Below are 13,861 nucleotides of genomic sequence, written 5' to 3' on the forward strand. Positions count from 1 at the left end.
ACTTCGAAGGAGGCCCCAGACAGTGGAGACAAGGCATCGGGACTCGAGGCGGTGCAGGTGTAAGGTAACTGTTGAATGATCGTAAGGGAAGGATGAAAACAGAGGCAGTGACTGTTCCGTCCACTGGTATAGGTGCGCGTGGTGGTCGAAGAGAATGTCAAGGCGCAAAAGCGCGCGATCAAAGTGTCAAGTAAAGTGAAATCCGACAGTAAGGTAAGACGGTATATTCACCCTGCGCCATGGGGGTCGGATTTCTGTGCGTATGAATTGTAGAGGCGCAACAGAGATGTCAAGTCGTAGGTGTCATAGAAAGGTGTCCGCGGGCGCGGGCGCAGGCGGAGCCAACAAGTTTCAAGGTTCCTCCAACACAGGATGGCCGTGGCCAAACTGCAAGCGCAGGACGATATATACCTGCAAGTACCTGATACTGACCTTTGCGCCCTGACTTCTGAGATACCAGTAAACGTCGCATTCCCAGTGTTGGATGCGAACAAGAGGCCCAGATCAATTGGTAGAGCAATGCGTCGACACCATGCATCCTACCATCTTTTCCAAGTCTTCCCTGCGAGGGTCTCCTCTTTCAAGCCTAGCATTTGGGTCTGTCAATCTTGATACAGCAGACATTCGAACAAAGTGTCAAGTTGGATGGCTCTTCCCTCGCAAGACTCAGCTCTTTCATTGTGAGGGGTAACATCGCTGACTGCTGCAACAAACCGGTCGCCTGGGTGGAGGGCCCTGCTTTCTCTTCATATTTTCGCCCCTGACAGCTTGTATCGCATTTCTCCAACCAGGAGACGATCGTAAGGAAGGGCCATCCCGGCATGACGACTTTCATCTTCCTGCCCTCTGAGTTTTCGTGTGGTCATTGATGCTCCCCAAGGCAGACTATCTGTGACAGGAACTCGACACAGGATCTTTAATCAGTGTTAGCACGGCTTCAGGCTGTGAGGGTGCTCAGACACACCACGGTAATCTCCCCGAGTGGGAAGCGAACGGGACGATCCAGAATCAGCTGTGCTTGCAGCTCCCGTCGGATTGCTTTCTCATATGCTGCAGGAGAAGTTGTTTACGAGATTAAGTGCCGAACGCTGGACTTGCCAGATGAGGAGTATGAGGTAAGGGATAGCCTCTCCCAACCTCAAACTCAGTGAATCTGGGACCCGAGTCATGACCACCAACGTCCGCCTCCCAAGCAACGGACATGCCAGTCAGATCGGCCAGGAATGCTACATACCCACAAGTTCGGGTGTCAGGAATGCCTCTGTATGATCATGTCCACAAACTGGCCATACGTCGTTCCCATTTCCTTGTCAATCACATCATCAATGTTCGGCTGCATGAATAGTGCCAGAGTGTTCCGGGCTACCGCGTTGGAGCTCGGCGCATTGGACCCACGGACAAAGTGCGGTACAGCTTTGAAGCTGCCGCCAGTGATCATCTGCAGGGCTTCGCCAGTCTGAAAGGCAATGCAATCAGAAGGGATATCGATCTTGACCACATCGCTACCACGAGAATGGATGTAAAGTCCTGCCCTTGGGTCAGGAGATGTGGGAAGGATTGGCAGGTTTTCAACCCCGTCTGCAGTAAGTGGTGGTAGAGAACCCGACTCGTCCAAATACAGTGCCGAAGTCAGTCCCGTCAGGCAGCCATCATCAAGGTGTGTGGCACACCAGGAGTCGTCCGACTCCGACTCAGATGCGTTTGAAGACTCGGAGGATGGTGGCGACGATGTTGACTCCGAGGGGAAATAGTGAAGCAAACGAGCTTTGTGCGTGCGGCTGGTCTTGACAATGTGCTCGAGACATCCATGCTGATAATGTGGGATATCCTTGCCCGCGGCATACACATCGATAGCTCGGGCGACCAGCACTCCAATCTCGATCACCAGTGTGCAGAGCTCTTCAAAGGTTGCTCGAAAGCCAGGCATGGCAGATTCGGGCGGCCACAGGTTAGTACCCGCTCCTCTGGTGGCTGATTTGCCTGTTACTGGTGCTGGTGCTGAAGCCCCGGGACCGAAAAAAGACTGACAGTCTACGTAGTAAGAACCTTTCATCGTATCGTACTGCCCGTCCTTGAGAGCCTCTTTGCCATGACTCCATCCTATTTCATAATGAGACGCTGCATCGGTGAGAGCGTCCAATTCTTCGGGCGGAAGTTGCGCTAGGTATGATGAATATGATAGCAGCTTCTCCCGCAAGACTACGAATCTGGCGGGTATTTCGTTGACGACTAGGATGCCCAGAGAGGCTTCGCCGAATGCCTCTTCGAGGGTCGTGAAGGCCACTGAGCGTTTTTCAAGGTCCTTGAGACTGACCGTCGTTGCCTTCATATCGTTCACAAGCGATACATCGCTGGGTCCGATATTACCTAGGTAATCTTCGACGTGGGAGACCGGCAATGGATAGGCTGTCCTACGAGGATCTAGTGTCCGATTCTCGGCCCAGGAAGATATCAGATGAACTTTGGCGGAAATGTGCAATTTGCTCCGATCACTTCCAGAAGTACGTCACCGTCAGTCTGGGCCATTTCTCTTGCATGGTGGAACTGTCAAAAACGGAACACTCGGAGGTCGGCACCACCAAATCTGAGCACGAACGCTGATCCGTAATCACTGGACCGAATTTTTTCGGTGGTGCCACGTATCAACCAATGACCAGAAAAGTCTTTTGCACGGAGTGTAGCTGTGTACGGTTGGCTCAAATTACGCCTATTCTTTTCAATGACGTCGAAAGACTGTATACTGTTTGAAAGTCAGGCGGCGGAATTGATTTCAAGTCTCGCATACTCAATGGCCAGACCTGGTAGTACTCTCACAGATCCAATGGCCTTACCACGTCCTGCGTGATTTCCTGCCAAAGTTTACCTTCTCACTGATGAAGCAACCAAGTGCATCTGATGCTCCTACCAACTTAGATGCCGAATTTTCGCGGTTGCGGACATGATGATGATGACGTATCTGGAGGCAGCAACATTGGTCAGCTAGGCCTTGATGGCGACACCACTATTTTGGAGTGAAGAGATCAAGAAGGAGATGATTTTAAGTGGCGACGTCAGCGAGGTCAAATCGGGTTGCTCTAACTGAAGTAAGGCCTCGCCCCTTTAATAAGTAGGGCTCCGGGGCGACTCTCTCAAGGATGACTTTGATCCTTAGAGCCAGCTTCCGCAAATGAATCACAGCGGATCTTCCCGCGGGCAAATATCCTCAAGCCATATTCTGAACCAGAACATCTCGCGCAGTTCTTCATAGGGCCTCATCTCGACTTCCTGTGGCAAGGCTTCCCCTTGTACCGAGGCCAAAGCTCATATGTACACGACTAGGTAAATGCACGGCGTAGCAGAGCCTTCCAACCTTTTTTCTCCGGGTTGGGATTGTCCTGTGCTAGAGCTTCGTCGAGGCCTGTTGTGAGATCGACTTGGTCGGGCGCAAAGGCCCATTTGTCGCTGCGATATATCATCCTATGCGTAAGATAGATGGCCAGAAAGATTGGGAGGCCGATATAAGCGGTCAAAAATGACGAGGCCGACCAGTATTCGGGCCAAAAGACGTTGAAGCCATTGATGAGCAACAAAAAGGTAAAGAAGACCAGCGCAGCCCATGCTCCCCTGCGTGGATAAAGTCAGCGGGGTTGGGTGCTCAGTATCAAGTACTCAGAGTCACGTACCAGGGTTGTAAAAATGAATGGTAAGGGAGATCCCGGCCTGTTATTCCTTGGGCCTTGCAAGCCATCCTGAAACGAATATAGATGATGCAACAGCACATCCAAGAGATGAACCCCGACGTGTTTGTGAGGTTGACAAACCACTCGAACACAACCGCGCTGGTATTGGCGCAATTCAGGTATGCTAGAGCGCAAAATAGCGACGAGGCTATGACGGCTGGATATGGAACACCCCTTTTGCTGCACCTGGCAAACATCTTTGGGGCATTCCCTGCGACGGCGAGCGAGTAGAGTGATCGGGAACTCATGTAGAGGAACGAGTTACCCGACGACCAGGCCGACATGAGGATCACGGCATTGATGATACTGGGAAGTACCTTGATACCCGCGTTTTGAATCCCGACCGTGAACGCCGAGGCCTTTGCACCAACCCCTCCGGCCGTGAGTCGAGCGTCATGAAAGGACATATGAGGCCGATCGCAAAGACGCAGCCAACGTAGAAGAAGACGAGACGGAAAAAATAGATGTTCGCTGCCTTTGGGAGATTTCTTCGTGGGTTCTCCATCTCGGCACTGCAGACGATGAGAAGCTCGGGTGCGAACGTGAACGCAAAGGCCCCAGACACGAGCGTGATCAGGAATGCGAGGAAGCGACCAGTCGTTCCGGTCTCGAGGTAGACGTTCGTCGCCCCGGGGTCCTTCCAATAGTGAAATCCGAGGATACCGTGCTGATCGGGTCCGCCACCCCAAAAGAGGATGATCGTTAAGATGAAAAGACCCAGCAGCAAGAGCACTTTTAACGACGCGAACCAGAATTCGCTCTCTCCGTAGAAGGAGACAGGCAACAAGTTTAGGCCGACGATGACGACGATAAAGATGGTGATCCAGACGGCAATGTTGATTGGCGAGTTCCAGTAGTCGATTACGACTGCCGCGGCCGTGATCTCATATGGGACTAGAATCCCTAGGCTGTACCAATATAGATAGCCCATGGCAAAGCCAAGGCTGTTGGAGACGTATCGATGTCCAATGTACGACATTGTGCCGCCGTTTACCGGAAGGTAGACCGCCACTTCCGAGATTGCAGTGAGGACAAAATACACGAATATGGCCAGGAGAATGTAGGCGACCACGATGAAGGCGGGGCCCCCTCTCGCAAGTTGTCCCCCAGAGCCGACGAAGAGACCTGTACCAATCGTTCCACCCAGGGCAATCATCTGAGCGTGCCGAGCTTTGAGGCCACGTCGAGTGGTGTCGGCATTCGTAACTCGGGTTGGCACGTTGTTAGATTCTTCGAGTACGGGTGCGGTGCTCTTCTCATGGCACAATGAGCCCTTGACGTGTGTCTCGTTGGAGGATGTCATGATGACCTTGGTCTTTTCTCCAGGAATTGGAAAGGAGAAGATGACGAATATATTGGAGGAGGAAGAACCGAAACAGGACCTGGACTCATATATATAGCCAACAACGGGAGCTACTGAGCTTCTCAGTGCCTTGCGTCAAGACTCTGAGCTCTGAGAGTTTTATGCCCACGCTCACTGACTGGCGAGAGATAAGCGAAGCCGCCATTGCATGTTGACCTGTAAAATGAATGCAGGTTGGATCATCTTGCCGGTATGAATCTCTCGCTTGTCTCTGTTGCTCAGCCTTAGCGCGTTGAGGCCCATTGGCTCGAGGCAAGGAGACAGCACCAATCACCACTTTAGATATCCTTAGATTCGACCGCGGAGCTGGACGCAGGCTGACTCCGCTCGTATCGAAGTCATAGGACAAAGCAGGGCACAACCAGTCCTCAATCTTTGCACTGTCTAATTGTTGTATGAGTGAGTGATTGTGGCTTGTTTGCAGGACTTATCTCAGATCTGTCGAATGTCTCGTTTCGATACCGGCTGTGGGGCAAGCTTGAGGTACCTTGATAACCTTACGGAGTACCGCGATCTGATTCAAGCGCAATACCTAGGTTACCTAGGTGTCCTCGATATAAAGAGCTTAAAACGGGAGCCGGGAAAACTGGTTTCTCAATTGACATCGTTCATGGCAGACCCGCAATACGTACCCGGTAGGTAAGTGCAAATGTGGGAGCCAGGCCCAACGCAATCCCGCGAAGTCGTACGGCATTATCAGTTTGATGGGCGACGCGACTCCATATCAAGTTAGTGCTTTTCCATCAGTTTGTTTTGGAGATGATGGTACGTGCTGACACACTAGAGCCAGTTTGGCATTTGTAGCCTCATGAGGCGCGGCACTTCTTATCAAGTCACCATAGATACCTAGGTACATTCGAACAATACCTGTCATCTGGTATCTATCTACAGGGAGACAAGAATCAACGTATCTATCGCCAATAGTCATCCTGGGAACGGATCCTCTACATTCCTCCTTGGTCTTCGGGCCAAAGGCAGAAGCAGTTTCTGCCTGCCCTTCTGGCATCTGCCAGTCTCAGAATCTGCCATGCAGCGGCCCAATCCAATCAATGACACCTCAAAGCCTCGGAGATCGAGAAATGGCTGCCGAGGGTGTCGTCGTGTGCGTCGCAAATGTGACGAGCAGAGGCCGTCGTGTGGAAGATGTCTAGAGAACGGCCAAACCTGCTCGTACCAAGTGGTTCTCTCGTGGGGGGGTCGCCGATTTGGCAAATCAGCATTTGGCGAAATCGCCAATGTCGTCGCGATTCCTATTCAGACAGAGGCAGAGGCAGGGAGACAATCGAGCACCTCTGGTAAGCATCACGCCCAATTCACTCTCAAACACGAGAAAATCACATGAGGTTTGACACAAACCTTGCAGATGTAGCCACTGATCAGGCCGATACGCCTTTCATATACGGTATCGAACGACAACTCAAGGAACAAGGCGACGATCAACATGAACTATATGTACCACCTACCGAGTCCCAGCTGCTGCATCATCGTCGTCGTCGACCGACGAGTCACATATGGAGAAATCCAGACTGGCTGATTGATCTACCGTCAGCCCAGCGGCTGCTTCTTTGTCACTTTGCTGGTAGTACGGTCATATTCATTGTTCTGCACAAGAAGCTTCACTCGGACTTTTGCTCCACCATCATACCCATGGCACTCGATAAATGTCATGGCAATGTTCTTTTAGCCGCCATTCTAAGCACCGCAGCTGCTCATCGAAAATCACTGGGACTTTCCTGCGATGACATCGCATACGCACGTCAGAAACAGCGGGCGCTTCAATTGCTAAGCCGACAGCTTAGCCAGCAGCCAATAGAGCCGACCGATCATGGTGATGTGTGTATCGCCACGTCTCTGACATTGTGCCTGTGCGAGATTCTTGAAGGTGGCGAAAAACCCAACTCATGGCGGGCACACCTCAAAGGTGCAGCCGCGCTACTGGGGGTCGGACGAAAGCATGGCCAAACATCAAGCTCGACGACAACAGATACCAGAGACACGCCTTCAAGGACGCTTCTTCGGCGATGGTGGCAGACATATGAAGGCCATACGCTTTTCAATGACAGACCCGTTCCATTGTTTGATCAAGATCAAGACCGTCACCATCTGTCTACTCAGTCAGCCAGTGATGTCAATGCCTACATTGATGACTTTCACGGGTTCTCCATCGGTCTCTTGCCAATCATTGATGAACTCAACCTGCTCATCATCGAGAGACAAGCCATCAAGGATATGAACAATGCTGGCTTGAACTGTACGCAGCTCCTCGATGTGGTCGAGTTGCGAGGTAATCGGCTGGTATTGGACGTCAAAAGAATGCTTGAAAATCGTCTGCCAAAGGTCCACGACACCTTTGATGTATCGGACGCATCGCTGCTATTATCTGAATTGGTTGATTTAGACAAAGCTTATCATCACATCACCCTCCTCAAGATCTACCAACGAGTACTGGGCCTCCAATCAACGAATCCCAACATTCAACGCGCTGTCGGCCGAGCAATCGAGTGTATCAGCAGGATCACTCTCCACGATTTTGCATGTCCTGGTGTTGCTTTGCTTCAACCGGTCTTCACCGTCGGATGCGAAGCTCACAGCGAACAAGATCGCAATTTTGTGATCGCATGGTTGGACAAGTTGAGGAAGCAGAATGCCATGGGGAACGTCGGTTGCGCAAAGGAGTTTCTCCTGGAGCTGTGGCAGAAACGCGACTCGACCAGTCCTCCCGCGGAGTATATCCACTGGAACGAACTGCTTGGTAAGGCCACCTTTCCTCCGTTGCCTCATATGTATCACATTATGCATAGCTGACCATAGTGTGTAGAACATAAAGGGTGGGAGCTAGCATTATACTGATTCGATGGCACTGTCGCTTGGCTCAAGGCACTGGGCAGACCATTCGACTTTGCAGCTTTCTAGCTTCCACGATCGATTTCAGGGTTGAAGCTTGATGGCGGCTGCATGTAGCACGTCACGGAAGCAAATAATGTGCTCGGACGTCGTGGCGAAGCATGTGACAAAACGGCAAAGCTGTTCGTCATCTGCGGTATCTTCGAATCCGGGAGATTGGGGCCATTCGCAGAAGACGACGCCTTTGGCTCGAAGAGCACTGATGAGTTGAGTGTTAAGTTCACAAAGAGCTCACTCGTCTCGGGCTTTCTGGCCAGGCGAGCGTGACTGGGATCCAAACCGGCAAACGCCTCAGCAAGCAGTCTCGCCTTCGAATTGGATTGTTGCGCGACAGTGAGCCACAGGTCATTGCTGAAATATGCCTTCAACTGCGCAGAGATGAAACGAGTCTTGGAGAACAATTGCGCAGAGCGTTTGAGCGTGTAAATGAACTCGCCGGCTTTTGCACTGGCCGGGTCGAATAGGACGACTGCTTCAGCGCACCAGCAGCCATTCTTGGTTGCTCCGAAGGAGAGCATGTCAACACCACGTTTCCAGGTCATCTCGGCCGGGCTACAGCCCAGCGTGGCGAGGCCATTAGCAAACCGGGCGCCATCCATGTGCAGCGCAAGATTAAAGTCCCTGGCCACGGCAGAGATCGTGTCAAGTTCTGCCATTGAGTAGACCGCTCCAGACTCGGTACTTTGGCTGACGGAGATGGCGACCGGGCGGCCACCGTGGACGTCACCATCCGCCAACTCCTTGACCTGTCGCCGGAGCCGGTGAGCATTGATCTTGCCGTGCATACCGTCCACGGTGGCCAAGCGCAATTGTCCCGACAAGTATTCCGGTGCACCACCCTCGGTGACGACAATATGCGCATCACGGTGTGCGAAAACTACTCCACCAGGTTTGGCTACCACGGTGAGCGCCAGGGCGTTGGCTGCAGTGCCCGTGGAAACGTAAAACACTGCGACATCGTGCTCGAAGATCTCACTGAAACGACGCTCGACCTCTCGATCAAGGTCAGAAGTACCATAAGCGGAGGCAAAACCGGTTGCATGCGCTGACAGGGCCGCCGAAATTGCTGGATGCGCGCCAGCCCAGTTTTCGGAGGAGAAATACATGTAGACGAGGGTGAAAAGGTCGGCGATTTCCGAGTTCCGAGTTCCAAGTCGTCTGCGAATTCCGAAGCTGAGTCGTCGTGTTAAAACGGCTGGTTGGAATGTGGCGCGGTGGGCTAGTTCATGGAATTCTCGATAGATTCTTGCACATAAGGCCTGCAGCTGTAATATAGATACATCTCTCTTGCGCGTGCAGCATCAAACAGCGACATATTGCTCAAGGGAGTAGCTCCATATCAAAGCATCTGGACCCTGCTACGCTCAAGCCCCGCAAGGTCAGGCTAGTAGATCAACTTTCTGCTGCGGTTGACAGTGGACGCAGCGAAGGCGCACTTTTGAGGCAGGTAGTGGCAACAGATACGCTGGTGACCTAGTCCCTAACAAGACAATATAGGCACTTGAGTCTTATCAGTCAACAATTTGATGCCTCGCTGCCCCACTGCCCGATCCCGATGCTCGATCATCAATTCTCAAGCCACGGTATCTTTCAGGGTTGCAAGTGTTTCATCGAGTCATCGCTGAGACGGAAACGAACACTAGTCCGTACCGATTGAAGAAGCACCAAGACCGGGCATGATTGACGTTGTCGGTTGCTTGTCAGATAACGAAAACTTCAACGTTGGTCACCGGCTGATGACAGACGCCTATGAACAGCGCCTCGTAATCCATTCCACGGCAGGACGAAAAGTCTAGTTTTGTCCCACTCTTCGACTATCTGGAAGGGTTTTCCGATGATGCACCCGAGCGAAATCCCGGATGCGACGGGACACGAGAAGAAACGTAGGATTGAGTGACGAGCTGTGCATTCCACCAGCAGGAAAAGAGTTCTCTCCATTGTATAGTTATTGATACTGAGGACCATTCCTTGAGGTGTCCACCATCCATATATTTTACGTTACTCATGGCACAGAAGTATAAAACACCTTTGACTCTACCAACCGAGCCAACCCTGCACCAATTCTATCAAGTATACCGGAGATGCTTCTGCGACTCATGTTGCGCAAGATCATGAATGCCATCAATGACATATTTGGAATATACTGGGTGGGTTGTGGCAATGCGGTGAAATTTGATCATGGTGTTTTTATACATCTGGAAAGGATGTCAGGATCAGCGACGAGAGTGCTGTCAAAATATGGCTGCAGCGAGGTTGGACAAACGCACCTCTCCTGCAGTTATTTCTTCATACTCAATCTTGGTACCCTTGAGCACGAACTTTGGAATAGGCTGATGATTGATGTACTTTAGCTCGGGCACGAAGTGATCTGTTTGGGTGGTGAAGACATACCTTGATCACGCATTCATAGTTGGCGCTGAAAAAGAACGGAACCGAATAGCGCTCCAATCTGGACAGGTTTGATACGCGATGCATGGTGGAGATGTAGAGACCGTTTGTCCCTATGAACAAGTTAGCTGGGCAGCACGATCATTTTCAAGCCTATGGTACATGGTTTGTCTCGGGGTGTCCTTACACGACTGTAATTGATCGCCAATGTTGACGATGAAGCTACCGTGCCTCGGAGGTGCTGACACCCATTCCCTCCGTTTGTTCAAGACCTCGAGAGCGCGAACTTCACCAGGCGCCAGTACCGTGAAGACTATGCGCATCGTTAACCACTTGTCCGAACTGCCGCCCGGGGAAGAGTGAAGAGCCAGGAGTGAGATGATCATGTGAGATCGTAGCTTCGTAGCGTCGTAGTCTGGTACTTACATTCACTGTCGCTGTGCGGATCAAGCCCGAATTGCTCGCTTTTGGGTGCTTGAGGTGGGTAATGTGCAATGACAGCACTACATCCAGGATGAGCGAGATCTTCGTCGAAGAAGTCTTCGGCTAGATCGAGCGAGAGAGCCACGTTACGGGCCAGGACTCTGGAGAATGACCGCAAGCGACGGTAATATTCCGACAGGCACTCTTCGAATTCTGGCAAGCTCTCCGTAGGCCAGACGTTCTCCCCTTTCATGAAAGGATCCACAAAGGCGTCGTTCGGGTCGTCGTTCAACTTGGGGTCGTGTCCCCAGTCGAAGGCCTCGTTTGCATCTGAGTAACAATAGTGCAATTAGAAAGTTGACATTGCAATGCGATCTTCGAATTTCAAAGTGAAGCGAGCCAAACCAAGACCAGTTTGAAAAAGGTTGACACTGAATGTCGATTGACTTACTCCCTAAACCCTCCTTATTTGGATTGCCCGAACCAAAGAGAGGCGTATAGCCACGGTAGTTGGGTCTATTGTTGACGAAGACCTTCATCTTCTCTTCAAAGGTGAGGGCAAAGAACTGCTTCCCCAAGCTGAAGACATTGTCGATCAGCTCCTGAGGGATACCGTGGCCCTCGATGTAAAAGAACCCTACCCGGGTACATGCATCGCGAATCTTTTCAGCCACTGCTTTGCGGTCTCGTATGTTCTCGCTATAGACACCAGCAACGTCGATGACAGGGATGGTGGTGAAGTCGCCCACGATGGACAGATCCCCACTGACCTCTCCCAAGCCGAAATTCCCTCCTTTCTTGTACATGCTCGAATTATTGTCTGGAATGCGCCAGATATTGGTTGTCGATTGTCTATTGTGAGATAGGGTGTCGATGTTGGACTTTTGCCGTAGAAATTTTATACTGTTCTAGAGAAAAGGCTTGACTGGAACGCATGATCCTGTAGTCTGGTAGCATGCAGGGCACTTTGCTTGGTCATCTGGCCTAGCAACAGGAGCGAGATCGGACAGCGCGGTGAGTCTTCGCAAGGATGATTGTAGCTGTAGTCACCACCAAAAGGATTCGGCATCAGGATGGACCTCAGCAGTAGGCTATAATGTCCAATCTGGGCCATTATAACACTACAAGGGAAGACATCACCTACAAAGTGAAAGCTCCAAGGATCGTCGACAAGATTCCAGACCCATACCCAGACCTCGAAGTCTAGGAAAATATAGGGCTTATCGCTGGGCTCTCTAGGTTCTAAGGTGTCAAGAATGTTCTTCCACACTCTATCTTCGTGACCCGGTCACAAGTGATACAAACAAGTCATTACAACCATATCTCAGATCCCTTCATTCCTAGCTCGTTACCTTATCTGACCGTAGGGTGATAAGCGATGATATTCCCGTTTATAGAAAGTATAGCCACTTGCGTCTGGGTTGCCTCGATTTTACAAAGTGGCCAATATTGCAGATATCTAAACGACTAGGCCCCTCTGCTCGCCGTGCAGCTATTGTGGATTCATCTTAAGGTGACTGTAGACTGGGCCTGAGCATTCCCGAATTGGTCCACTGGCTGCATGGCAGAGCAGTACTCGCCATTTTCCTGGTCTCGGCCAGATTGTTGATTCGAGACCGGGGACATAGACGGACGCTTCTTCCGACACTCTCGCTGGATTGGTTATGCAAAATGTCTTGAAGTCTCGAGTGGTTTGCTACGGCTCCAACCACGGAGCTCCTTCAATATCTTTATCCCAACGCGACATTCAAGAGGAAAAAGTCGATTCTCATTGCACAACTTTAGTTCTTGTCAGCTGTGCTACGCTACAGTCGCAGTGTATATCACGCAACTGGCTCCCATATGGACTCGCCCATCCACCGTCGACATTTCGACCCAGGCTCGTCTCTCATCGACCTGCACAAGGCGCTCGTCGAGAGGGACTCGACCACAGGTTCCGAAAACAATGTAACTCCGTTCGTGACAGACTATCTTCGGAGCAAAGGTTTCACGGTCAAGGTCCAAGTAGTGCAGGGGACCAGAGAGAATGTATACGCTTACATTGGACCCTCACCACACGCCCGGGTCCTCCTGACTTCACACATTGATACAGTGCCACCATACCTGCCCTATGAGAGACGAGGAGATGAAATCTGGGGCCGTGGCTCGGTCGATGCAAAGGGCTGTGTCGCAGCCCAGATAAATGCCGTGGAATCGCTGCTGGCTGCGTCACAGATCAGCAAGGGAGATGTGGCATTGCTCTACGTGGTAGGAGAGGAAGTTGACAACCTGGGAACGCGCGCCGCCAATCAAGTAGGCCTCTCATGGGAGGCAGTTGTCTTCGGAGAGCCAACAGAGCTCAAACTTGCCAGCGGCGAAAAGGGAGAGATAGCCATCCGTCTCACCGCCCACGGCAAAGCAGGTCACTCCGGATATCCAGAATCAGGAGAGAGTGCCATCGCCATGCTTGTTCGAGCGCTTGCTTCGCTTGACTGTCTGGAGCTGCCGTGGAATGAAAAGTACGGGAACACAACCATTAACGTTGGTACCATCGAGGGCGGTGTCTCTCTGTGTGTTATTGCCGAGAACGCTTCTGCTGGAATCTTTGTCAGAGTTGTTGATCACGATCTGGTAGGATTGAAGCGCCAGATCGAGACCGCTGTCCACAGTGTTGCCCCGAACGTCAAGATCGACTTTACGACAGGTAAAGGTCCAAGCGAGATAGATCATGACATTGCAGGCAAGTCCTTCACAATTCCCTTGACAGGTATTGGATGAAAAACCTGTCTGCTCTCTACTAACAAATCTAGGCTTCGAGACGGTGGTAGTCAATTATGGATCTGATATCCCCCATCTGGACGGTAATCATAAACGATACCTGTATGGTCCAGGGACCATTCTTGTCGCACATTCCGACCACGAGCATTTAAAAATCTCTGATATGGAATTGGCGGTGGAAGGATACAAAGTTATCATTACACATTTACTCAAAAAATGATGTAGCACAACGTCGTTGTCTATGAAGAAATGTCGTGTCCTCAACTCGAACACCTAGTTGATTTGTCAAGGTTCTGGGCACTGAAAG

At 51.3% G+C, this 13,861-nt stretch overlaps 6 protein-coding genes across 6 annotated transcripts; 2 read left to right on the plus strand and 4 right to left on the minus strand.

The window, feature by feature from the left end:
- Positions 1–1,249: 1,249 nt before the first annotated feature.
- Positions 1,250–2,329, minus strand: EDD37DRAFT_561862 (uncharacterized protein; the record flags this gene model as incomplete). The annotated part of the gene is made up of 1 exon (XM_062813892.1): positions 1,250–2,329. One exon carries the CDS (start codon positions 2,327–2,329, stop codon positions 1,250–1,252), a length of 1,080 nt encoding a protein of 359 aa, XP_062671641.1.
- A 985-nt stretch (positions 2,330–3,314) lies between these two features.
- EDD37DRAFT_607343 (AAT family amino acid transporter, variant) lies at positions 3,315–5,022 on the minus strand (the record flags this gene model as incomplete). The annotated part of the gene is made up of 4 exons (XM_062814967.1): positions 3,315–3,603; positions 3,663–3,728; positions 3,801–4,092; positions 4,125–5,022. The coding sequence occupies 4 exons, from the start codon at positions 5,020–5,022 to the stop codon at positions 3,315–3,317; spliced, it is 1,545 nt and encodes a 514-aa protein (XP_062671642.1).
- Positions 5,023–5,948: 926 nt separating this feature from the next.
- Positions 5,949–7,939, plus strand: EDD37DRAFT_317032 (fungal-specific transcription factor domain-containing protein). The gene is made up of 2 exons (XM_062811397.1): positions 5,949–6,377; positions 6,446–7,939. Exons 1-2 carry the CDS (start codon positions 6,110–6,112, stop codon positions 7,885–7,887), a joined length of 1,710 nt encoding a protein of 569 aa, XP_062671643.1. The 5' UTR covers positions 5,949–6,109; the 3' UTR covers positions 7,888–7,939.
- A 71-nt stretch (positions 7,940–8,010) lies between these two features.
- On the minus strand, positions 8,011–9,092 carry EDD37DRAFT_607345 (pyridoxal phosphate-dependent transferase; the record flags this gene model as incomplete). Its single annotated transcript, XM_062814968.1, has 2 exons — positions 8,011–8,168; positions 8,222–9,092. 2 exons carry the CDS (start codon positions 9,090–9,092, stop codon positions 8,011–8,013), a joined length of 1,029 nt encoding a protein of 342 aa, XP_062671644.1.
- Positions 9,093–9,913: 821 nt separating this feature from the next.
- EDD37DRAFT_625504 (putative 1-aminocyclopropane-1-carboxylate oxidase) lies at positions 9,914–12,037 on the minus strand. Its single transcript, XM_062816241.1, has 5 exons — positions 11,249–12,037; positions 10,801–11,127; positions 10,562–10,687; positions 10,378–10,487; positions 9,914–10,316 (listed from the first exon to the last, which is right to left on the minus strand). Exons 1-5 carry the CDS (start codon positions 11,601–11,603, stop codon positions 10,218–10,220), a joined length of 1,017 nt encoding a protein of 338 aa, XP_062671645.1. The 5' UTR covers positions 11,604–12,037; the 3' UTR covers positions 9,914–10,217.
- Positions 12,038–12,639: 602 nt separating this feature from the next.
- EDD37DRAFT_692780 (uncharacterized protein) lies at positions 12,640–13,774 on the plus strand (the record flags this gene model as incomplete). The annotated part of the gene is made up of 2 exons (XM_062820051.1): positions 12,640–13,543; positions 13,587–13,774. The coding sequence occupies 2 exons, from the start codon at positions 12,640–12,642 to the stop codon at positions 13,772–13,774; spliced, it is 1,092 nt and encodes a 363-aa protein (XP_062671646.1).
- Positions 13,775–13,861: the final 87 nt, after the last annotated feature.

This window comes from Exophiala viscosa (assembly GCF_022695815.1).
Source record: "Exophiala viscosa unplaced genomic scaffold EDD37scaffold_3, whole genome shotgun sequence".
NCBI lineage: Eukaryota > Fungi > Ascomycota > Eurotiomycetes > Chaetothyriales > Herpotrichiellaceae > Exophiala > Exophiala viscosa.